Here is a 26,863-nt window from a genome sequence, read left to right as displayed (position 1 = left end):
TAAATTAGTGTACTGCTTCCTTCATCAGAAAATGTCCGATGAACTGAGCAGTGTGCTTAGGGTCTTAGTTGATTTTATGTTCTTACACAAACTCCTTATCTTATTAGACCAGTAACAGTCTGCATACTATAGTAGAGTAACACTGTGCTAACTGTAACAGCACAGGGGAGAAGGGAATCTAGCGTTTTAAGATAACTGATCTTGGTGTCTAAGTTGGCCCTGAAGTATGGTGATACTTGAAGCAGGCTGGCAAATTGGGAAAAATGGAGAGTGTAAGAAAAATAGAGGTAAAACTGAGAGCTCAAAATATCCAGGGTATCACCCCCCACCATAAGCTGTCTAGAACAGTGCTGTCCAGTAGAGATGTAATGTGAGCCAAAGGGTGTATGTAACTTAAGTTTTTTCTAGCAGCCACATTAAAAAAGTAAAAAAAAAAAAAAGTAAAAAAAACACTTCCAAATAGAGAAACAGGTGAAATAAATTTAAAAAACTAACAGCTTTATTGGGATTTAATTCATATAGCAAAATAATTTTAATTAAATTAAAACCATTAAAACCATTTAATTTAATTAAAACCATTAATTAGTGGTTTTAACTCAAAACCACTAATCTTTTAGTTACTATGGATTTTCCTTTTCTGGACATTACATATAAATGGAATCATACAATATGTAGCCTTTGGTGTCTGGCTTCTTTCACTTAACATAATGTTTTCAAGGCTCATCCATCTTGTAACTTGTCAGTACTTCATTGCTTTTTTGGACATATAATAGTCCATTGTCTGAATATACCAAATTTTGTTTATCCATTCATCAGTTGATTGACATTTGGGTTTCCTTTTTTTAGCTATTAAGAATAATGCTTCTCTGAACATTTGTGTATAACTTTCTGTGGAAATTAATAATGTATTTTATTTACCCAGTATATTCCAGATGTTACAGTTTCTACATGTGATCACTATAGAAAGTATTAATGAGATAATAAAAATTTTTTTGTACTAAAGTCTTCAAAATTCTATATATATTTCGTACTTAACACATATCTTAATTCAGATAGCCACATTTCAGGTGTTCAGTAGCCTCATGTGGCTAGTGGCTACCATATTGGAAAGCCAAGAAGTAACTCATTGGGACTTACGTGCAAAGTGGGGAAAGTCGCAGTTTTCCCTGTGTCAGAGATGTTTGCTTGCTGGCTCCTAGACAGATATGCATTACTGTCTTGCTCCCTTTGCCTTTGATTGTTCACAGTTGAATATTCTTCTCTCCTTTGCTTCTTTAGATCCTTGCTATCTTTTAAAATCCTGACTTATGTTCCTCTTCATCAGTGGGTTTTAGCTATTCCAGCTCACTTTTTCATTTACTTATTTATTTAGTAAATGTTTATTGAACACCTTCCATGTGCTAGCCACAGTTCTAGGTGTTAGAAATGTAGCAATGAGCAGAATACATAAAGTCTCAGTTTTCACTGAGGGTCTGCTTGAGTATGGAACAATATTTAAACAGATACTTAGAGAAATAATTTCAGATAGTGATAAGTGCTATGAGGATAATAAAACTGGCTATGAGGATAGCACTTAGGCTGTTACCAAGCACTAATTTATTCTTGTAGTTGTAAACACATACCACAATAAAGCTGATTAAAAAATAATTTATGCTAAAATTTACTAGTTTTAAGTATATAGATTCATGAGTTTTCACAAACCTATATAGTTTGTAACCATCACCATAATTGTTTTGTAGAACGTTTTACCCCAAAAAGTTCTTTCATGACACTTTGTGGTTAAATTCCTCCCCCCACTTCTGGGCAAATGCTGATCTGCTTTCTGTCATTATAGTTTTGCCTTTTCTAGAATTTCATATAAGTGGAATCATACTTTTTGTATCTGACTTCTTTCACTGAGCATGATGTTATTGAGATTTAGCCATGTTGTGTGATTAGTAATGCGTTCCTTTTTGCTGCTGTCTAATATTCCATTGTATGGATACACTATTGTCCATTTATACTGGGCATTTGGGTTATTTCCAATTTTTGGCTATTATAAGTAAAGCTGCTGCGAGCATTTGTGTACAAATCTTTGTGTGGAAATATGTTTTCATTTGTAGGATTTCTGTATCATATGGTAGGTGTGTGTTTGTAAGGAACAGCCAAACTGTTTTCCAAAGTGGTTGTACTATTTTGCATTCTCACCAGCAACCTTACTGACACTTGGTTAATTCAAGCACAAAGTAAGGTTTAAATGCAACTTCACTGATAGTGAATTCTCAGAGTTCCAAGCCAGGTCCTGAAGTGGCATGATGTAGTGCTACTTGTGAATGTCAGTAGAGTTAATAGGCATTCAGATATTCAGAAAACTGAATTCTTTTGGCTGTTTCCTTAAGTAGGCCTTCTTTAAGTTTTAAACTTAAGATATTTAAGTTTTGAATAGCTTTCTTTGTCTTGTAAGTGGGGCTCTAAAATATTTAAATATCCAATATTATCTGATAATAATATAAGCAGACTGATATCTGCTTATCAGTCCAGTGAGAGTCATACTTTTTCTTTTTTTTTCCAGTTTAAAAAAAATTTTTATTAGAGTATAGTTGCTTTACAATGTTGTATTAGTGTCTGCTGTACAGCAAAGTGAATCGGCTATACGTATACATATGCCCCCTCTTTTTTGGATTTCCTTCCCATTTAGGTCACCACAGAGCATTGAGTAGAACTCCCTGTGCTATACAGTAGCTTCTCATTAGTTATCTATTTTATACATAGTATCAATTGTGTATATATGTCAATCCCAGTCTCCCAATTCATCCCACACCCCCCGCCCTTCCCCTTTGTATGCATATGTTTATTCTCTACCTCTGTGTGTCTATTTCTGCTTTGCAAATAAGATCATCTATACCATTTTTCTAGATAACACATATATGTGTTAATATACGATATTTGTTTTTCTCTTTCTGACTGACTTCACTGTGTATGACAGTCTCTAGGTCCATCCATGTCTCTGCAAATGACACAATCATGCTTTTTCATCTGGCTTGGCATTTGGTATTTGAAATACTTGAGAAGTAGAATAACACCAGTTTGTACAAATTGAATAGGTAACTATCCATTTTTATCCATGCATATTTATATCAGCTGTTGAACACAGGCTTTTTTTTTTTTTTTTTTTTTTTTTTTTTTTTTTTTGCAGTACGCGGGCCTCTCACTGTTGTGGCCTCTCCCGTTGCGGAGCACAGGCTCCGGACGCGCAGGCTCAGCGGCCATGGCCCACGGGCCCAGCCGCTCCGCGGCATGTGGGATCTTCCCGGACCGGGGCACGAACACGCGTCCCCTGCATCGGCAGGCGGACTCTCAACCACTGCGCCACCAGGGAAGCCCTGAACACAGGCTTTTGACAGTTATGGTAATTGAGCTAAATGTAATAAAAAATTAAGGTGATTTTAAAATTATCTGGTAAAATGAATGTAATGGTGGTTGAACTGTATTTTATATCTTGACCAGTATTCAAAAATGTCCATAGTTTATTTCAACCAAATAGTTAGCTTTTTTTAAAAAAAATTGAAGTACTGGGCTTCCCTGGTGGCGCAGTGGTTGGGAGTCCGCCTGTCGATGCAGGCGACACGGGTTCGTGCCCTGGTCTGGGAAGATCCCACATGCCGCGGAGTGGAGTGGCTGGGCCCGTGAGCCATGGCCGCTGGGCCTGCGCGTCCGGAGCCTGTGCTCCGTGGTGGGAGGGGCCGCAGCGGGAGGGGCCGCAGCGGTGGGAGGCCCACATACTGCAAAAAAAAAAAAAAAAAAAAAAAAAATTGAAGTACTGTTGATTTACAATGTCGTGTTAGTTTCAGGTATACAGCATAGTGATTCAGTTATGTGTGTGTGTGTGTGCATATATTCTTTTTCAGATTCTTTTCCTTTATAGGTTATTACAAAATATTGAGTATAGTTCACTGTGCTATACAGTAGGTCTTTGTTGGTTATTTAATATATAGTAGTGTGTATAGTTTATTTTTCAAGTTATCTTTATTTGTTTCAGACTTTGCATGGTTCACATTGTCAATATATATTCCATATGGGAGTATATGGTGGAATATAGCTTTATAGCCTTTAAAAATATAGGAATAGAGCCTGGAATATAGTTTATACTGCATTGTTTATCTACTGAACATTCCCTGAAATCCCCATTCTTTTGTTCACAGTTGCTTCTTTTCTCTGTTTTTGACTTTTTTCAAAACTTTGTTTATCTGCTTGTCTTAATTGATAATTTTGCTTAAATACAATTTCTGGAACACTTAAAAAGGAATTGATTAAGTAAGTGATTTATGAACACTTTAGAAAATAAAATGATTTTGTAGTTATCACTAGGAAGAATCTCTAGAACAAGTTGAACCTAATGTACATCTCCGTTTTTTTGTGTTGTTGTTGTTGCGGTACGCGGGCCTCTCACTGTTGTGGCCTTTCCCGTTGCGGAGCACAGGCTCCGGACGCGCAGGCTCAGCGGCCATGGCTCATGGGCCTAGCCGCTCCGCGGCATGTGGGATCCTCCTGGACTGGGGCACGAACCCACGTCCCCTGCATCGGCAGGCGGACTCTCAACCACTGCGCCACCAGGGAAGCCCTCCATTTTTTTAAGGACAGTTATCAACCTGAAATTGTTTAAATTCTGAAGTTAATAGTAACTGTCATTTGAGTGCCTGTTATATGTGAGTTGCTTTTATATGATGGTATATTTAATCCTTATTGCATGTGATACTCTGCAAAATGGGTATCATCTTTATTTTAATGAAATCTTGGAAAGGTTAAACTGTTTTCCCCAGTTCATATAATGAAAGTGCTTGGGTTTGGGTTGAAGCACAAGCCTCTCTGACTCTGAAATTGTAGATGGCTTATTTTTGAATTTTAATAAGGCATTTGACTATACTGGTATGAAATCATGGATAAGATGAAATGTGATTTGATACTGAGGATGGTTGGAATGAATTTATAACTAATAGAGCAATCTAATACATCAGTATCAACCTCTCCTGTGATCTCGGGTGATGCACCAAAGGGCTCTATCTCTAGCTTTAACTTAAAACTGTTTTCAAACAAAACTCTGCAGTATGGCTGAACCACACTAGTATAGGTTGGAGGAAGCCTTGGCTTAAGTTTAAGTGAAAAGGATTTAAGGACAGTGTTAGATTAACATTAATCTTATGGGCTAACAATGGCAATGTGAGGTCATGGCCAGAAAAAGCTAGGGTAAATTTACAGTACATTATTAAGAGTATAGCCCCCAGATATAATGTTTCTACTAAGCTGGTATTGTGTTAGGATCAGTGTGTCCTATTTTATGTAGAATTTTGACTAACTGTAGTGTGCAGAGAGCGCAACTGAGATAATGAAGAATTTAGACGTTATTAAAGGGTTAGAAGATGTTTCATCTGGAGAAGAAAGGAGAGGGCAAGTATAGATGTTAGATATTAGAAATTTTCCTTGCTAATTCTGTAGGCCAGAACTAAGATCTCTCAGGAAGATGATTTAGGGTCCCGTTACTAAAAACAGATATTTCTAACAGATGACCAGTTGTCCAAGTGAAGGGGGAAGGATAATCTAAAATCTCTTAATGGGGCTTCCCTGGTGGCGCAGTGGTTGAGAGTCCGCCTGCCGATGCAGGGGACACGGGTTCATGCCCCGGTCTGGGAAGATCCCACATGCCGCGGAGTGGCTGGGCCCGTGAGCCATGGCCGTTGAGCCTGTGCGTCCGGAGCCTGTGCTCCGCAACAGGAGAGGCCACAACAGTGAGAGGCCCACATACCGAAAAAAAATAAAAAATAAATAAGATCTCTTAATGGTGGAATTGGCTACTCCATGAGGCAGTGAACTGAGGTATTAGATTTATGTTCATGTGTAAGCCATGTGATCACAAATCTGTGTTGTTATAGAAATGGATTCCTACATAAGTTAGGAATTGGTGGTTTTCAAACTATTTTAACCTCTCTCCACAGTAAGAAACACTTTTTCCATTGCAACCCAGTTATGAAATAACACATACCCATGTTAAATGTGTTGCTGATATTTCCTATTATATTTTATTAACTTTCAAAGGCAGACTACTGGGGCTTCCCGGGTGGCACAGTGGTTAAGAAGCCGCCTGCCAATGCAGGGGACACGGGTTCGAGCCCTGGCCCAGGAAGATCCCACATGCTGCGGAGCAGCGAAGCCTGTGTGCCACAACTACTGAGCCCGCATGCCACAACTACTGAAGCCTGGGCCCCTAGAGCCCATGTTTCGCAACGAGAAGCCACAGCAATGAGAAGCCTGCGCACTGCAACGAAGAGTAGCCCCCGCTCGCCGCAACTAGAGAAAGCCTGCACGCAGCAGCGAAGACCCAATGCAGCCAAAAAAATAAATAAAATAAATAAATTAAAAATAAATAAATAAAAGGCAGATTGCTAATCACTAAATTGATGTAACAACTCACTAATGGATTGACATTTAGTTTGAGATACACTGGACTAGAATAATCTCTAAAATCCTTGCAACACTATGATCCTAATTATTCCCACTCAATAATGTAAACTAAAAATTAGACCCAGAAAATTCCACATTGCAAGTGCCTAGAGGTTATTAGTTAATTTTGAACATTAACATCTCTAGGGAGGCTGAAAGTTAGAAAATATTCTTGTGTCTTTTGATTCTTCCCACCTTTATCCTTGCCACCCCTGCTACCCCTCCCCCAAATCAGTCTTTTCCATCCTTAATTCTGCTTTTGCCCTTTTGAAGACTCTTCTTAATTAGTTTTTCATTATCTCATTTTCCACCTGAATTAAAATTTGGTGCCAGTTTGTTCTTTCATTTAATATTTTTCCTGGATTTATAACAACATTTTCAAATCGTTTACATAAACACCTAATCTTTTTTTTTTTTTTTTTTTGCGGTACGCGGGCCTCTCACTGTTGTGGCCTCTCCCGTTGCGGAGCACAGGCTCCGGACGCGCAGGCTCAGCGGCCATGGCTCACGGGCCCAGCCGCTCCGCGGCATGTGGGATCCTCCCGGACCGGGGCACGAACCAGTGTCCCCTGCATCGGCAGGCGGACCCTCAACCACTGTGCCACCAGGGAAGCCCAACACCTAATCTTTTTTTTTTTTTTTTTTTGCGGTATGTGGGCCTCTCATTGTTGTGGCCTCTCCCGTTGCGAAGCACAGGCTCCGGACGCGCAGGCTCTGCAGCCATGGCTCACGGGCCCAGCTGCTCCGCGGCACATGGGATCTTCCCAGACCAGGGCACGAACCCGTGTCCCCTGCATCGGCAGGCGGACTCTCAACCACTGCGCCACCAGGGAAGCCCCCAACACCTAATCTTTACATGAGAAATAATTGACTTTCTTATTTGAAACCCATCATTTAAAAAGTATTATTATCTTTTATCTGAAATATTATGACACATAATTATTTAAGAGAGTTGCAAAAAAGAATAAAGAAAATAAGGATTTTCACTTTGGTTCACATAAGGAAGGCTAAGAAGACATTCTGTGTAAACTTCATCACCAGATGTTTTTTTGTTTCAGAATGGTTCATCTGAGTAAATGGACAAGGTAAAAGGATGCAGTTTCTTAAAGTTGCTAAAGTCAGAGTTTGGAGGATTATATGAAGTGAAATGACAACTTTGTATTACACTAAAGAATTTATGATTATCATTAGTATTATGGAAAAAGTGATTCCCAAGTGCCATATCTGTTTCCTCTAATATTGTAAAGTGATTGGTAATGTTAACCCAGTTACCAGCTTGTGGACTGCTTTACTTTACTTTCTCTTTTCCCCTTCCTTCTTGAGGCATGCTAAATAATTGTGGATTTACTTAATATTCTCTAAACAAAGCACAGTTCAGTGGGTAGATTTACTGCAAATTATAATCATTTTTAGTAATTCCTCAAAGAGGCTGGACATGATTAGTTTTCAGAGTACAGGAGAAAGTAGTTTCCTAGCTGGAAGGCCACTTCTGAAACAGAAGAGATTATTTTTTAGAAAATTTATCTGTTTTAGCAAATTGCCCTGGGAAAATATAAGTGTAGTTTTAAAAAATGACTATTTAGTGTGTTAAAATATTTTAAGACCACTGAAGTAAGTTATGTGCACTTTTTATGAGCAGAGAGATTGAGATGGAGCAATAAGATAAAATTATCAGTAAAACTAAAAAAAATGATGAAGCACCTTATTATCTTTTAATTTAAACCCAATCAATGTAATTTATCCCTTTAAAAAAATATTTATTTTTGGCTGCGTTGAGTCTTTGTTGCTGCTTGTGGGCTTTTTCTCTAGTTGCGGCGAACGGGGGCTACTCTTTGTTGCAGTGCACGGGCTTCTCATTGCGGTGGCTTTTCTCATTGAGAGGCACAGGCTCTAGGCACGTGGGCTTCAGTAGTTGTGACTCACGGGCTCTAGAGTTGTGGCGCATGGGCTTAAGTTGCTCTGTGGCATGTGGGATCTTCCTGGAGCAGGGATGGAACCCATGTCCCCTGCCTGGCAGGCAGATTCTTAACCACTGCACCACCAGGGAAGTCCCTAATTTATCCTTTTGATTATGCTTTGATTCAGAAAGGCAACCACTCTGAATATAATTTGGCATATTCTTGCCAGTCTTTTTTTAATACATATATTTTCCAGATCATACTATGTTATATCTAATTTTGTGTCTTAATTTTTTAATGTAATTTTTCCGACTTGATATTATTCCATTGGATGGGTGTACGTACCTACCATACTTAACAGTTTCATTTTAAAAGCCAGTGATACACAGATTAAGACTTCTGAGTTTCAGGAACTGTTCAGATTCCTTTGTTCCACTGGAGTTATGCTTTTTTTCTTTTTTCCTTGAAATAGGTGTTTTCTTGGATCTTGAACATTTTTAAACAAAAAGATTCTGATTGTAGTAATATTTGATCTAGACTGTATTTTTTTCTTTTCCCATTGATAATGTCTCATCAAATTTAGTACACTCTTAGAAGAATGTAATAGTAGGACACAGCTTGAGGATTAAAGATATTTTTAAGTTATTACGTATTCTCCCATTCATATCAAAGTTAGGGAAGGCGATAGACCTAAGAATTATTGAATATTTCCTTCATTTATTTGCCATATTATTCTTTTCTTTCTGTATTGTTGCTTAATTCAGACATTTTGGAAGGCACCTATGCTCACCCCTATACCACTAATGCAGACATTTTGAATAAATGATGTAACAATTTTTCCCTTTGGATGTCAAGCATTAAAAGAAGCCATTGCATAACATAGTGTCCCCCCTTTTTTTATTACTCAAATGAAGGTAGCAATATACAGAATGTGTGGAATGTTTAACAAAGGCTGATATACTAATAGCTCTCAGCTGTGAGTTACAGCAGGCTTAATATTGTTGAAGTTGGTGTTAACAATTTGTCCGTGTTGATACATGGTAGTAGGGAAGGATATGGGCTGGAAGTCTAAGCATGGAACTGAGTCAGAATCATGAGGCTGGAAGTGACTTCTGGTCTTTTGTCAAAGCCAGTTGATCACTCTGCTGTTTTCCCTTATTCATTTAAAAAAATTTATTTATTTATTTATTTGGCTGCGCCAGGTCTTAGTTGTGGCACATGGTATCTTTAGCTGTGGCACGTGGGATCTAGTTCCCTGACCAGGGATCGAATCCCGGCCCCCTGCATTGGGAGTGTGGAGTCTTAACCTCTGGACCACCACGGAAGTCTCTCCTTATTCATTTAATATCAGTAAATCTCACTAGTTTACAGCTAACATCCTTATTTTTCTATATGCCAGGCTAAGTGGTTTTTACATGAACTATTAGCTAGTTATTGTGAACTGCTCGTCACCATGTTAGAAAAATAATCAAGTATTTTGTGTGATGAGATCTGTTTTCAGTTTGATTTGTGGTTGGTTGCTCATGCATTATGATGTAGGATGTGCCTGTTTGTAAACTTTCTTACTGTCTTACGCAAGGTGAATTGATTTTTCTACATATAGCAGTAGAGGCATTCTTGTAAAAAGCAGTTGTTTTGGCCTTTGTGTTGTAGAATTGCAGTATGTTAGAAGTACTTGAGGTGGATTTAAAAAAAATCTGGGGGGGGATTTTAAATTTTTTTATTAAGAAAACAAATAAGGGAGTTACTTGGTGTATCCTCAGTGGGATCATGACTCCTGGAATTGAAATTTGTTCTGAATCGTGAGAGAGGCAGCCAGACCTGTGGGTGTGGATGGCGCCTGAACTGTGGGTCAGAGCCAGGACAGCGTTGGGAGTAGTGGAAACGCACTTAATCTTTTTGGCTGTAATTTTAAAGGCTGCATTTTATTTTATTTTATTATTTTTTTTGCGGTACGCGGGTCTCTCACTGTTGTGGCCTCTCCCGTTGCGGAGCACAGGCTCCGGACGCGCAGGCTCAGCGGCCATGGCTCACGGGCCCAGCCGCTCCGCGGCATGTGGGATCTTCCCGGACCGGGGCACGAACCTGTGTCCCCTGCATCAGCAGGCAGACTCTCAACCACTGCGCCACCAGGGAAGCCCTGCATTTTAGTTTTCATTGATTCATTAGCCTTCGCTCCTAAATATAAATATAATGTTGAAAGGTATGGACATTTTGTGTGTGTGTATGTGAGTGTGTTTTAGTAGAAGGTAGTAGTGGGTGGGAGTGTAGTTGTTAGGGAAAAGTAAGAACAGAGGGATCCTGCTTTTTCTTTCTTTATTTTCCAGTGCCCTTCCTTACCCCATGTATTAATCAGTAGGTACCAGTAACTTTAAAATGTTAAGTGGAAAATTTGCCTAATTTATTTAACAGTTGGAATTGGACAATAAAAATACCAAGACAAGTAAATAGCACAGAGAACCCATTTCCTTTATGATTTCAAATGGTAAATATGAAATAACTGCACGTTTCCTCCTTCCAGTGGATTCTCCATCCTTGTCTTTCTCCGAAGGTTAGCACATGTTCAGATGACCAGATGTCATTCTTTGCTTTGACCTAAAGATCCTAGATGTTTGCTCCTCAGCATGACTCCTTACCTTTAATGACATGGAACTCAAAGCAGCTGTCATTTCCTTCTTTTGCCATGGATTGCATCGATGCTGTTAGATCTGTAGTGAAGCTAGTCTGAAGATGTCATGGGAATGAGCAAATAGTGGTTTTAGTTAATTGTTTATTATCAAAGGAGTTGTAGAGAACTTTGAAAAGCACATGGAAGAAATTAATGAGCCCTAATTCTATTTCTCATAGACAAATCATTAGTGCATTTTTCCAGTGTTTTTTCTGTGTGTTATAAAATTATAATCTCAGTTAAATTGAGTAATAGGTTGTGGGGGGAAGACCTTCAGAGATAATCTCAGGTCATGGTTAAAATTTTAGTAAATCATCATTATCTGGGGGTGGCTCGTTGTAGGGAACTGAGACCTCTGCTGACCTAGGTAATCAGGCAGAGGTGTTAGTACTGATAAGTATGCCCTGGAGCGATTAGGGTCATAGCTTTGTGGCTAGGTTGCTGTTGGGGAAAAGGAGGAGGTCAGGGGTTTGGACTCCTGAATTTCCCTCTCCTTGCTTGAACCAAAAGACCCTCTGGGTTTGGTCAGAATAGGTGTTTATATAATTAGCTGTGGCCAAATTATAGAGCCCCTTAAGTAAAAACGTGTCCCAATCCCTGCCATACCACAATCAAATTAATCTAAAAACCAGATAATCTCCCAGTCATTGAGAGTTCATACAGAATGTATGATTCTGTATCCTTTCTATATGAAAGGTTTCTTGATTATGATTTCAGTATAATGGTAATGAATCATCTTGAAATTGGGAGAGTAGTTCAGGCTGGTATGGCTGTCCTAATCAGGGTGCCCTTTAGATTTTGCTCATAACACTTGAGAGAGACAGAAGCTAGCAAGATTGGTAGTGGGTTCATTTGTGGGGTAAATAGCCCAAATAATCCAATATTCAACAATTCTGTAAGTGGATTGACATTCTGTCAGTTATACAAAGGAACTTAGAAGCTTTGTTTTGGGAAATTTGCCTTATGTGATTCTCCATATACGTGCTGTTTCACTTTACATGACTCATTCACAATGTGTGTATTAAGTCTAGGAGAAGTGTCATTTTTGAAAAATTAGAATTTCCTAGAATATATTAGATCTTTGGAAGAAGGTTGACCACTTGTTTCATTATAGAAATGTGTAGCCGCAATACTAATTTATTCTTGTAACTTAATTTATGGATAAAAGTTATTACTTGTTAACTAGTATTTTTCTTTCCAGTTTCTCTTCAGCAACGGGTAGCAGAATTGGAAAAAATTAATGCAGAATTTTTACGTGCAAAGCAGCAGCTTGAGCAAGAATTTAATCAAAAGAGAGCAAAATTTAAAGAGTTGTATTTGGCTAAAGAGGGTAAGTTTATAAGTCTTCCCCTAACCCCCATACTAAAACTGCCTTAAAATGTCAAGTTTCTTGGTAGTACAATGTTAATTTTATCATTGAATAAATCTTGATTTTATTTCTACTTGCATAGTATAATAGAAACCTATTTAGAGGCTAGGGTTAATAATGAAATTGAAAAACAAGTTGAATAATGCATTATTCAGATATTCCTTTGTCTTTTGCCCTTGATGATATTTAAGATGGTAGGCTAGATAGTCCTGTCCTGGGACACAGGACTTTCAGTCCCCTTAGCACTTGGGAGATAGCCCCGGGCAAATCAGGACTGTTGGCATTCTAATAATAGCCTTAGCCGTGTTATAGTAAAACTGACATTTCATGTAATTTATTCAACAAATGTTAATTATCAGTTAATATGTTTAATACCTACTATGAGGTGGGCATTGTGCCTAGGTGCTGGGTATACAGAAGAGGCAAGATTCATGTGGCTCTTTTACTCATAGAAGTTGAACTCTACTGAGGAAAACAGATTAAGTAATAGTGAGTTGTTTAAAAAAAAGCAAAGTGTATAAGGCAAACGTATGAGAACATATCACGAGGGAGATCTACTCTGAAGGATGAGGGAAAGGGTTTACATTTTGGGTATTGACATAGGAAAGTATAGATATGATTTCCACAGCCCTCTAGACCAGTGAGTGATTCTCAAAGTGTGATTGTGGAATAGCAGCATCAACGTTATTATCTCCTGGGAAACTTGTTAGAAATGCAAAATTTTGGATCCTACCCCAGACTTATTGAGCCGGACACTCTGGGATTAGGGTCTAGCAGTCAGTGTTTTAAGAAGCTCACCAGGTAATTCAGATGCACACCAAATTTTGGGAACCACTGCTCTAGTATAGACCAGCAGCTCTCAAACTTTAAAGTGGATGAAAATCACCTGGAGAACTTGTTGGAACACGGTATGTTGGGCTGGAGCCTGAGAATTTGCATTTCTAATAAACTTGTAGGCGATTGCAGTATGGCCAGTCCAAGGGCCACAGTTTGAGAACCACTACTCTCGACCAGTGATCCTTCAACTTTTAAGTTTATATACTTGTAAAATGATTATAAACATCCCTCACACCTTAAAAATTTTAAAATTTTAAAAGTAAAAATTTCGAAGGATGTAAATTCTATCGTATTGTTAATACTGACAATTTAAATTAAAACTTCATGCTTTTAAACATATCCAGTGGAATCAATCATAGTGATTTAATATCCAACACCATCCATTTAATAAAAAATACATGAATAGGGCTTCCCTGGTGGCGCAGTGGTTGAGAGTCCGCCTGCCGATGCAGGCAACACGGGTTTGTGCCCCGGTCTGGGAAGATCCCACATGCCGCGGAGTGGCTGGGCTTGTGAGCCATGGCCGCTGAGCCTGTGCGTCCAGAGCCTGTGCTCCACAATGGGAGAGGCCACAGCAGTGAGAGGCCCGTGTACCGCAAAAACAAACAAACAAACATGAATAAATTCTTCAGGAATTTTACATTTTTCTCCTCCTTGTGTTAGGTGTTTTTTTTTTTTAAATCTCCCTCAGAATTTTATTCTAAAAAGTGTTTTTTAGCACACAGACCTGAGTGTGCATCAGAATTTTACCTATAGGATTTGTTAAAACAAAGATTGTTGGGCTGCACCCCCAGAATTTCTGATTCACTAGGTCTGTGGGATCCTAGAATTTGCATTTCTAGAAAGTTACCAGGTGATGCTGATATTGTTGGTTCAGGGGCCACACTTTGAGAACCACTGGCCTAAAGTAATATTTTGTGCTTGAAAGCCATTGAAAAAAATTGGTCAGACGTCTCTGCAATAAAAATATGCATGTAAATTTCTTTTGTATTGAGATATCATTACAATTAAAGAACACAATTGATTACATAAATATTGTACACACTCAAAAATAATTATTAAGTTGTAAAAATTATTGGAAATGCAGGTCTTATGAGATATACTGGTTCTCCCTCCCAATTAAGTCGTTAACCTCTGGTGAATATTATTAATGTCTAGAAAAAAGGTATGTTTCAGTTTTTTTTTTTAATGGATATAAGTTGGGAGTTTCCTGGTGGCCTAGTGGTTAGGATTCTGGGCTTTCACAGCTATGGCCCAGGTTCAGTCCCTGGTCAGGGAACTGAGATCGCATAAGCCACACGGTGTGGCAAAAAAAAAAAAAAAAGATATAAGTTAAGCCCTTGATCTCATAACTAAGTAGACGGAAATAGAAGTGTTTTTTTTTTTAAATAGTGGCTTATTCTCTTAACTCTTTCTGAATTACGTGTTAAATCACATAGTGCTCAACTTCAAAAATATTTTTGTTCTATAGGCTGACAGCTCAAATAGATCTTCTTTCAGTTTTGTTGAAGTAGACTTTGCAATCCACATGACCTGCCAAGAGATTTGTTACCCAGTTATTAGTCATTCACTTTTTAAAAATAAGTTTATTTATTCATTTATTTCTGGCTGTGTTGGGTCTTCGTTGCTGCATGTAGGCTTTCTCTAGTTGCAGCGAGCGGGGGCTACTCTTCATTGCGGTGTGCAGGCTTCTCATTGCGGTGGCTTCTCTTGTTGGGGAGCACGGGTTCTAGGTGCGTGGGCCTCAGTAGTTGTGGCATGTGGGCTCAGTAGTTGTGGCTTGCGGCCTCTAGAGCTCAGGCTCAGTAGTTGTGGCACACGGGCTTAGTTGCTCCGCGGCATGTGGGATCTTCCTGGACCAGGGCTTGAACCTGTGTCCCCTGCATTGGGAGGCGGATTCTTAACCACTGAGGCACCAGGGAAGCCCAGTCATTCACTTTTTTCTTACTGACATTGATATTTTAAATTGTTCCTCTGGTTTGATATCACAGAGAAGTTTTTACACAGTAAGGTAGTGAATCATAGTAAAACTCAGGATGGATGAATGCCTTTCATTTGTTAAGTAGGGAGAAGGGTGCTAAGAAAAGGAAGGTGGGCAAAGAGAATTTACACATAAATACCCCTCTGTTTTAGGAAAGATTATTTATGGAAGTTGAGGATCTAGAGTTTGATTCCTTTAAAACAACATGTGCCTCTGAATCCCTTGGAAAGTCTTTACGTACCCCCTCGGGTACATGTACCCCACTTTGAAGATCACTGTCCTGGAGTGGTGTTATTCAGACTATATGTTGTAACTCATTGATGGATAGCAAAATTGAGTGCGTTGTGACCAGCAAGTTTTAAAAAGAAATGCAGTGGAAAATAACAGAGCACATTATTTACTTGGTAAGGTTAATAAGTAAGTATAATTGAACAAAATTTTTTGTTTCAGTTACATATACACACGTATGTATAGAGTTGTGTGATAAAATATATTTTTTGCTGTGAATTGTGGTAAAAGCAGTTTGAAAGCCACTGTTCAATAGGATGGAAGATTCCTAGGCCTCACAGAATTCAGCCCGTGGCTTGGAAAGCTTTACTGACTAGTGTGGGATGGGATTCTGTTTTCTCGTGGGTTGCAGGAGGGCTGGCTGTTCCCTATTAATTTTGTTCCTTCATAGGATGACAAGGAGATGGGAAAGCTGGTGTTCCTGTCTAGGCATGGTGGCAGTCTGCAAGGCACTGTGGAGGTTGGGATGAAAGAAACATGGTTTTCATCTTCAAGAAAGTATAGTTGGCTTCCCTGGTGGCGCGGTGGTTGAGAGTCCGCTTGCCGATGCAGGGGACACCGGTTCGTGCCCCGGTCCGGGAAGATCCCACATGCCGCGGAGCGGCTGGGCCCATGAGCCTTGGCGCGTCCAGAGCCTGTGCTCCGCAACGGGGAGAGGCCACAACAGTGAGAGAGGCCCGCGTGCCGCAAAAGAAAAAAAAAAAAAGTATAGTCTACTGGGGTAGATAATACATCTTGCACACTACCATTGTTATTTGAATATATGTTGTTGTCCTGAGAAATGAGTTCTGTCCAGTTCTTCAATATGTTCATGTGAATTTGTTAACATCTCCCTTTTAAATTTTGTTTTAACCTTGAATTGATGAAATAATACTTTAAACTCTGTGCAATGGTATGTTCTTGTCAGGGTGAGTTTAATACATTTTAGAGTGTATGTATGAGGTCGTGGCAGTATTTCCTCTGATGACCAATTCAAGCTCACTGTGATACTAGCTAGTGGCATTCTCTTTTCTCTTCACTTCTCACGACCAATAATTCTGATGCTTGTTCATCCTCTCTACTTTTTTCTTTCAGTCTTTGCTTATCCAATAAATTCAAGTTTATCTTGTCCAAAGTTTGTTCATTTTGCTTTCTGTTTTTCTCTGTCCCCCTCTGTTCCTTATCTTCTTTTTTTAAATTATAAAATTGACTTTTCTGTAAAATTCTGAAGAAATGAAAATTACTAAGAACCTCTCATTTCTGAAATACATTATCAATTGCAGTTTTATATCTCTGAGCAGCTTGTAATATGGGTTTGTTCAAAAACATGCCTGGTATGTTAAATTGCTTTGACTGCATCTAGACCCAATTAGTAATCTGTATGTGTATTATTGTATCTTTACTATCTGAAGTTCTCAATGAACTTAAAACTGGCCATAAAGAACAGGTGAGGTAACTTATTACAAAATTTCAAAGGGAATACTGTGATCCTTTTTAAGAGTTTTTGGTGTCATTTCTAAAGAAATTGCAGTGTGTAAAAGGTAATTTTTTTTTTTTTTTTTTTTTGCGGTATGCGGGCTTCTCACTGTTGTGGCCTCTCCCGTTGCGGAGCACAGGCTCCGGATGCGCAGGCTCAGCGGCCATGGCTCACGGGCCTAGCCGCTCTGCGGCATGTGGGATCTTCCCAGACCGGGGCACGAACCCATGTCCCCTGCATCGGCAGGCGGATTCTCAACCACTGCACCACCAGGGAAGCCCGGTAAATGTTGTTTTAGTTTATGGCTTGGCTGTTTGCCTATATCACAATAAAAAACAAATTGAAAGATGTCCTCTAAAGCAGCAGCTTATATTATTGCATGAAGTATAAATCTAGTCTTCTATGATTGTCACAGGTGATAACAGTGTAAGCCATGGTTTTGATGTGTTCCGTAGTCTTTATCTTTCAGCAAACCAGGTCACAGTAACCCCAGAAGTCCAAACATTGGTGTTTTTCCCAGTAAGAATAGCTTTTGCTTTGGCGTTGTAATAGCTGTGCTTTCATTTATTTGGAGAGTGGCTGAAATATAAGTGCAAATAGTAATGAGGAGTGCTAATAAAAGGGATTATTACCTCTTGACTCTTCTTACTGTATGTTCCTGCCTTAGTACCCATTCTTTTCCCAGCTGTCTTCAACTGGGAATGTTATAAATATTTCTGAAAGTTTTGTTGCTTTTCTGTTGAACTTGAAAAAGGGTTTTAACTTTCAAAAAATAGTTTTTGATTTAGCTTTCTGCTTTAACCAATTTCAGTACAAAGTTTGGCACTGCAACAGTGTTAGTGTTTTGGAAATCCTCAATCTTGGGCAATGAGTAAGAGCCTGTTACATGAGGGAGCAAACAAAAGGCCATAGAGTTCTCAATTTGAAGGAGAATAGTAGAAATAGAGCTTATGTTAGTCACCAGAAGACAGTGGAATTTTCTAGTGGTGTTCAAAAGGATTTTGTACATGGTTATTACATATATAAAGCTCTGATGCTAACTAACCAGAGCAATAGTTAAAAGCTAGGTTTAGGAAGATACTTATGTTTCAGATGCCTTAAGTTGGTACTTAGATATGGAAATAAAACTAGAGTATATTTAAAAAATTAAAAACCATTAGAAATCTTGGAAACAATAAGTAAATTGAAATAAGGTAAGTAGATGGTTTAAATGGTAGACACAGATTTTAAAAATTAGAAAATGGTATTGAGGAGTTCTCCTTCCCAGTGAGACAGAGAAATATGAAAGAGCAATTGACACAGAGGATGAGTTGAGTCTCCAACACACATCAAAAAGAATTCCAGGAGAAGATAATGGAGGGAGTAGTAGAGAATATTTGAGGAGATAATAACTGAGATTTTTTCAAGCATTAAGAAACAGAAGTGAGTCCTCAACATAAATACTGAGTACCAAGTAGGGTAAATAATAGTAAATTCATACTTTGACACATCTTAAACTGTGGAACCTCAAGAATGAAAAGAAAATATTGAAAGCTACCAGAGGGAAGTAATAATTATGCTGACAGGAGATACCACATAAGCAGAATAGATGCCTGGAGACAATGAAATAAGATCTTCAGAGTGCAGAGAAAAAGCAGTTGTCAACCTAAAATTTTATGTACAGCTAAATTATTTAAGAGGGAGAGCAAATAAGATACTTCAGGCATACAAAAACTGAGAGCATTTATCTCCCACATAAATCACCGAAGAACTAGTAAAGATAACATTTACAAGAAAAGTAAACATAGAGGGAACATATAGGATATAAGAAGCAGTACCAACCATAGAAACTAATAAATCTGACTATAAAAAACAAAACTAAAAAACTTGAGTTCATTTTAATTTTTTAAAAGAAGAAAATAAAACAAACGCAATAATAACAAAATTGGAACTTACGGCAAACAGCATTGCAGGGATATAGAAGGGTATTTCACAATGAATGAAACCGTCTACAAAGAGAATGTAATAATCATGAACTTGTCTGTACCTAACAAAATAGCCATGGCATGTCATAAAGAAACAAAAGGTGATAGAATTACAAGAAGTTGATAACTGCACACATATGAGATGTTTAACATTATATCAATTGCTAGATCAAGCAGTAGGTAGATATAACAACTTTGAGCAATGGAATTTTAAAAAGTTTGATCTCCTAGGAATGATGTACCCAAGAAACTGAAAATATACATTCTTTTATATTCATAAGGAACACTTAAAATATTGTGTATATCTCAAAGGAATACTCAACATACTTTAAAAATCAAGCTACTTACCATGTTTTGTTACCTATTGCAGTTAGAAAGGTTTTAAGCAACAATGTAAATGTTTTTTAAAGTTTGGAAACCAAGAATGCATTCCTGTTGCTCATGAGTTCAAGAGGAAATCATAATGAAGATTGCAAAATACTTAGAATACAGTGAATATACTTGTGGGATGCAGCTAAAACAATACTTTGAAAATAAGCTTATAACTTTAAAAACGTTTATTAAAACTAATTTATTAAAAGACATGAGAAATTGAAACTAAATGATATAAATGTTCAACTCCAGAAGCTAGAAAAAAGAGTGAACCCAAAGGAAATAGAAGAAATAAAATAATAATAGAAATCAATGAAGTAGAAAGCAAAGTTAAGAGTTAAGCTCAAAATCAAAAGCACATGTTTTGGATGAAAACTCTAATTTGAAAAGATACAAGTGTTCATAGCAGCACTATATTTTTAAAAATTAAAAAAAAATTTAATTGAAGTATAGTTGATTTACAGTGTTACAGATACCACATGGTGTTTGTCTTTCTGTATCTGACTTACTTCACTTAATATGATAACCCTATTTATAATAGCCAAGACATGGAAACAACCCAAGTGCCCATTAACAGATGATTGGTTTAAGAAGATGTGATATATAGAGAGACACACACATGCATGTGTGCGCACAATGGAATACTATTCAGCCATAAAAAAGAATGAACTGTTGCCATTTGCAGCAACATAGATGGACCTAGAGAATATCATACTAAGTGAAGTAGGTTAGAGGAAGACAAATATATGATACCGCTTATGTAGAATCTAAAGAATAATACAAACAAATAACATACAAAACAGAAACAGATTCACAGACATAGAAAACACACTAAGGTTACCAAAGGGGGAAGGGAGATGGGGAGGGATATATTAGGCATATGAGATTAACAGATAACAAACTACTATACATAAAATAGATAAACAATAAGAATTTACTATATAAAACAGGGAACTGTATTCAATATCTTATAATAACCTATAATGGAAAATAATATAAAAAATATGTAACTGAATCACTTTGCTGTATACCTGAGACTAACACAATATTGTAAATCAACTTAAAAAATAACACATCTTGGGCCTCCCTGGTGGCGCAGTGGTTGAGAGTCCGCCTGCCGATGCAGGGGATACGGGTTCGTGCCCCGGTCTGGGAGGATCCCATATGCCGCGGAGCGGCTGGGCCCGTGAGCCATGGCCGCTGAGCCTGCGCATCCGGAGCCTGTGCCCCGCAACGGCAGAGGCCACAACAGTGAGAGGCCCGCGTACCGCAAAAAAAAAAAAAAAAAAAAAAAAAAAAAAAAAAAAAAAAAATAACACATCTTTTGGTTAAAAAAAACTAATAAAACTAATAAAAAGACACAATTACTGGTACAGTAGAGATGTGAAAACATAAGAGTACTGTGCATGTATGTCTATGCCAAAAAAATTATAAATTTAGATGAACAATTTTCTAGGAAATATGAGTTACCAGAATTACCTTAAATAGACACTGAATAAACCATAACCATAAGAGAAACGGAATCAATAAACAGAATTCTTACTCACAAAAGTATGTCACAGGCATAAGTTTTATAGGCAAATTTAAAAAAATCTTCAAGGAAAATTTGTTCCTGTCTTTTATATACTATGTTAGTAACAAGAAAAAGCTAGAGAGCTATCCACTTCATTTTGTGGGGTTAGTACAATGGAAGCAGTAATACTAGTGTACCAATAAACCAGTCTTGTTTATGACCATAGACTTTAAAATCCTAAATAAAATTGACTTCAAGGACTTCCCTGGTGGTCCAGTGGTTAAGACACTGTGCTTTCAATGCAGGGGGCGCGGGTACGATCCCTGGTCAGGGAACTAAGATCCCACATGCCACGCGGTGCAGTTAAAAAATTGTTTTTAAAAAATTGATTTCAGCAGAGTATTAAAACATAGTATATACCGTGACCATACATACTAGGAGCACAAGGATAGTTTAACATTGCAACATCTATTGATGTAACTCACTGCATTAACAAGTGAAATGAGAAAAACCAGAAAGCACATTCAATAAAAGTTAATACACTTCAGTAATATGAGTTCATACTAGTTCCTAGCAAATGAGGAATTGAGGGGGCCTCTCTGTTTCTATTAGAAACTAATAGAATGTATTATACTTCATGACAAAACAAGACAAGAAGGCCTGTTGTCAGTACTTTAATTCATTTTAGTACTGTAGGTCCTCCTAGCCAATGCAATAAAATAAAAAAATTAGTTATAAAATTTGGGAAGTTAATGATAATTTTGTCTCTGTGGAGTCCATATGATTAACAACATAGAGGAACCAAGAGAATCCACACTATCAGAACTGAGGAGAGTTATCAGCATTGTTGGAATGAAGATCAATATAGAAGAATCAATAATGTTTCTTCATATCAGTAACAACTAGAGAAGTAAAAGAAGAAAAAGCAACCCTGAAGTAAATAAAAGACAAAAAGAAAAAAAATCATAATCCTTAGTTACTTGGGAATAAGTCTGAACAAAGGTGTGCAAAACTTTTATAGAGGAAAGTTACAAAACAGTGTTAAAGGACATAAAAGAAAGCCTGAATAAATGGAATGAGATACCATGTTCATATGTGGAAAGACTTAGTGTTGTAAAGATGCTAACTCTCACTTCAATCTATAAGTTCAGAGCAATTCCAGTGAAAATCTAGTTTTTTCCCTTATTGGATCTTCCAGACTGTCTTCAGATTTACAAGGAAGAACAGGCTCAAGAAAATGGTGACCCACTATAGGTAACTGCCAATTTATAGGAAATGCAAAGAAAAAGAACAAGTTCATCTATATTATAGGTATGCAGTTAGCAAATCCAGACTGTGCGAAGTTCTACGAGACAACCTAGTTTCCTCAACAAATAAAGTACAAGGAGAAAAGAGATGGAGGGGGAAACCTATAGATTAATAGAGACTTAAGATATATATCAACTAGCTGTAGTATATGGACATTTTTGGATTCTGATTCAAAGAGCTGAAGTGTTTTTTAAAAATTAGACAAGTGGAAATTTCAACACTGGTTTGATGATATTCAGGTATTAATTTTTTTCAGGTGTGAAAATGGTCCTTATAAAGTGAAATAAGGCAGTCAGAAAAAGACAGTATGATTCCATTTATATGAGGTGCCTAGAAAAATTAAACTTAGAGAAAGAAAGTAGAATGTGGTTGCCAAGGGCTTAGAGGAGGGGGGAAATAGGGAGTTGCTGTTTAGTGGGTATAGTTTTAGTTTTGTAAGATGACAAGTTCTGGAGATTGGTTGCACAGCAAGGTGAATAACTTAACACCACTGAACTGTACACTTAAAAATGATTAAAATGGTAAATTTTGTGTTACATGTACTTTTTAAAAATGGTCTTTATCTTTTAGGGTTACATACTGAAATATTTATGCATAAATGATAAGTTTGAGAGGTCCATTTCTAGAATGGTAATATGAGGAGCTCCACAGACGCACTGCCCAGCAAAACTTGGGAAAATTATTTTAAAGAACAACCATTTAAAGTCTCTAGAAGTAGTCCTAAGGCATATAGCAAATGAAACATTTTTCCAAGAAAATCTGTTAAATCTTGGTAAAAACAGAGTCTGGGACATTTGATCCATGAACCACTTCCTCCTTCTTCCCTCCCAGCCTGGTGTGATGGAAACACAGCCTGGTGTGATGCTGGGAACACAGGTCTCCCTCTCTCCTGAGTTCACAGTTGAGGACCATAGAACTCCCCCCACCCCAGCCCCTTGTTGTAGAGGATAAGTATCAGTTGAGTGTGGCCAAGAGATTTGGAGCTCTTTTCTTCCCTCTGGCCCCTACTCCTTAGGATGCAGGCTCTAACTTGGGTGCTGCATACTAAGAATATTGGGGCCCTGATAGCCTTTGCTCTAACTTGTTTGTTGGGTGGAGGTTCTATGCTGGGAGAAGCAAGCCAAGGAGATCAGAGGCTACCACTTCATCTCCCACCACTCAGTGCCCTGTTCCTAAAGCAGATATATCACTCAGAAGAGCACCAGCAAGTAAGTATAGAGTTTAACAGATAGATGTGGGTCAGGGAAAGAGATACTCAGAAGGGAGCCCTGCAAAAACTGTTGTCATCCCAGAGTGACTCTGCACATGTCCAAAGCTGTACCTTCTGAGGAGCAACATCAGAGGTTTCACACTGCAGGAGTTGGAGGAAGTGGGAGAGAAGAAATAGTCTTTACTAAAATCCAGTCAACCACCAAACACACAAACAGCAGACAACAGTAACAAGCTGGTAAGGGAGTGGGGCTGAACCAGTACTAGAATTATTGCAGTGTATTACCAAAAATGTTTTCAAACAAAAAAAATTAGGAGAAACTGTGGCCCATACAAAGGAAAAAAAACATGCAGTGCGTGTGAGGGTGACCAGATGTCAGATTTAACAGACAGAGACTTCAAGGAAGTCATAAGTACATTTAAAGAGCTGAAGAAAACTATGCTTAAAGAAGTAAAGTGTGACAGTGTTTCATCAAATAGAGAATATCAGTAAGGAGAAATTGTAACAAAGGACCCAGTGGAATTTCTGGGGTTGAAAATTATAATAACTGAAATGAAAAATTCACTGTAGGATCTCAACAGTAGATTTGAACTGGCAGAAGAAAGAATTTATTAATTTAAAGATAGGTCAGTTAAGATTATCCAGTCTGAAGTACAGAAAGAAAAGAGAAAAATGAAGAGCATCGTAGAAATGTGGGACATCATTAAATATGTCAGTAAACACATAATGGGAGTACTAGAAAGAGAAAAGAGAGGAAAAGAAAAAATAATTGAAGAGGAAATGGATGAAAAGTTTCCAAATTTGATGAAAAGCAGTAAACTGCACATCTAAGAAGCTCATTGAACTCCAAGTAGGATAGAGATGTGCAAAGAGATCCACACAGAGACACATCATAAGATTAACAGCTGACTTCTCAGAAACAGTGGAAGCAAGAAGGCAGTGGGATTACATTTAAAATGCTCAAGGGGGGGGGGAAACTGTTAACCAAGAAGCCTATATATAGCAAAAGCATCTTTCTAACATGAAGATGAAATAAAGATATTCTCAGATTAAAAAAAACCCAAAAAACTGAGAGAATTTTTTTCTTAACAGACTGCCTTATAAAAAATACCAAAGGAAGTTCTTCAGTTGAAAGCAAGTAATTACAGACAGTAATTTGAATTCACATGAGAAAAGCAGAGTCCCCAGTAAAGGTAATTGTGTATTTTTTATATGTGTGTGTGTGTATATATGTGTGTGTGTGTATATATATATATACATATATATATACACACACATAAAATACATATACACATATATTTATATTTGCTTTATTGAGCCCATAGCATATGGAAATTTAGCATATGGAAATATTTGCCAATATCAGCACAAAGGAGTTGGATGGGAGGAAAGCTATATTGGACTAAGGAAATGACACCAGATAGTAATCCCAACCCACAAGATCAAGTGAAGAAAGCCAGAAATGGTATATAAGAAGGGCGATATAACAGATGGTATAAATATATACTTGGTCTCCTTTCTTTTCTCAGATTTTTAAAGACAATTATATATATGAAGCAATAAGTATAGAAGTGTATCATTGGATGTGTAACATATATAGGTGGCAGTGTATATAACAATAATAGCATAGACATGGAAAAAGGGAAGAGAGCTATAGAGGAGTAACATTTCTATGTTTCATGGGTATTAGGTTTATACAAATCTGAAGTAGATTCTGTTAAGATGTATATGGTAATAGGACTTCCCTGGTGGTCCAGTGAGTAAAACTCTGTGCTTCCAATGCATGGGGCCCGGGTTCGATCCCTGGTTAGGGAACTAGATCCCGCATGCCTGCTGCAGCTGAGAGTTTGCATGCCACCACTTAGAGGTCTGCATGCTGCAACTAAAGAAAAGATCTTGCGTGCCACAATGAAGATCCCGTGTGCTGCAACTAATACCTGGCGCAGCCTAAATAAATAAATAAATATTTTAAAAAAATAGATGTAGATGGTAAGCCCTAGAGCAACCACTAAAGAAATAACACAAGAAAATATAATGAAACAATTTTGAAAGGAATTAATATGTTACATTAGAAATTATTCATTTAAGTCAAAAGAAAGCAGTGAAAGAAGAACAGGAGCAAAAGGACATAAAATACAGTAAACAAAAGTTGCAAACTTAAATCCAACAATATTGTGATATTAATAGTATTAAATGTGAATGGATTAAAGAATCCAAACAAAAGGCAGAGAGTTTCAGAGTGGTTAATAAAACAAGATCCAACTATATGCTGTCTAGTTGATACATTTTATTTATTTATTTATTTATTTTTGCGGTACGCGGGCCTCTCACTGTTGTGGCCTCTCCCATTGCGGAGCACAGGCTCCGGATGCGCAGGCTCAATGGCTATGGCTCACAGGCCCAGCCGCTCTGCGGCATGTGGGATCTTCCTGGACTGGGGCACGAACCCGTGTGTCCTGAATCGGCAAGCAGACTCTCAACCACTGCGCCACCAGGGAAGCCCTAGTTGATACATTTTAGATTCAAAGGTACAAATAGAGTGAAAGTGAAAGGCTGAAAAAAATGTATTTTGCCTACAGCAACAATAAGAAAGCTGGAAAGGCCATACTAATATCAGGTAAAATAGATTTTAAACTAAAAAATGGTAGTAAAGAATGACATTTTATAGTGACAAAAGAACTGATCCATCAGGAAGACAAAATAGTTACATACACATCTAACTACAGAGTCCCACAATACAGGAAGCAAGCTGACAGAAATGAAGGGAGAAATACACAGTTTGACAATAAGAGTTGTATTTTTCAGTATTCCACGGAGAAGAACAACAAGGAAGTAGAAGATTTGAGTATAAAAGGATTGATAATGCAATGTTTGTTCTCTGACCACAATGGAATGAAATTTGGGAAACTCACAAATATGTGGAAATTAGGTAATACACTCCTGAGTAGTCAATAGCTGGAAGAGAAATCACAAAGAAAATTAGAAAATGCTTTGAGATAAATGGAATTGTAGACATACCATTCCAATCCTTACGAGATGCAGCTACATCAGCCCGTAGACATATGTAACTATAAATGCCTGTATTAAAAATGAAATATTTCAAATCACTAATCTTTCACCTTAAGACACTGGAAAAGGTGTTAATGAAACCTACAGCAAGTAGAAGGAAGGAATTAATAAGATTAAAGTAAAAAATCAGTGATGAAAATCAATGAAACTGATAGTGCTTTCTTTGGAAAGACCAACAGGTTGACAAATCTTTAGCTAGATTGACCAAGAAATGAATACAGGGCCATTACTACTGACCTTACAGAAATTAAAAAGAAGTGTAAGGGAATACTGTGAATGAGGAAGTGGACAAATTCCTAGAAAGATACAAACACCAAAACTGACTAAAGAAGTAGAAAATCTGAATTAGACCCATAGCAAATAAAGAGATTGAATTTGTAATTAAAAAACTACCCACAAAATATGAAAAGCCTAGGTTCAGATGGCTTAAGTAGTGAATTTTACCATATGTTCAGA

General features: G+C 37.7%; 1 protein-coding gene across 2 annotated transcripts in view; it reads left to right on the top strand.

The window, feature by feature from the left end:
• The window catches only part of RABEP1 (rabaptin, RAB GTPase binding effector protein 1), a 107,164-nt gene that overhangs the window by 25,196 nt on the left and 55,105 nt on the right, over positions 1 to 26,863 (top strand). Inside the window, exon 2 of one of the 2 annotated variants that reach the window (XM_081218733.1) lies at positions 12,242 to 12,370. The exons of the other annotated variant lie outside the window; for it this stretch is intronic. Within the exon in view, the coding sequence (XP_081074859.1) occupies positions 12,242 to 12,370 (129 nt within the window). The remainder of the gene's footprint in view (positions 1 to 12,241; positions 12,371 to 26,863) is intronic. 2 annotated transcript variants of the gene reach the window in all.

Source organism: Mesoplodon bidens (assembly GCF_964165515.1).
Source record: "Mesoplodon bidens genome assembly, chromosome: 19".
Classification (NCBI taxonomy): domain Eukaryota; kingdom Metazoa; phylum Chordata; class Mammalia; order Artiodactyla; family Ziphiidae; genus Mesoplodon; species Mesoplodon bidens.
Note: the sequence above shows the minus strand (reverse complement) of the source record. Positions and strands in the feature narration are given on the sequence as shown.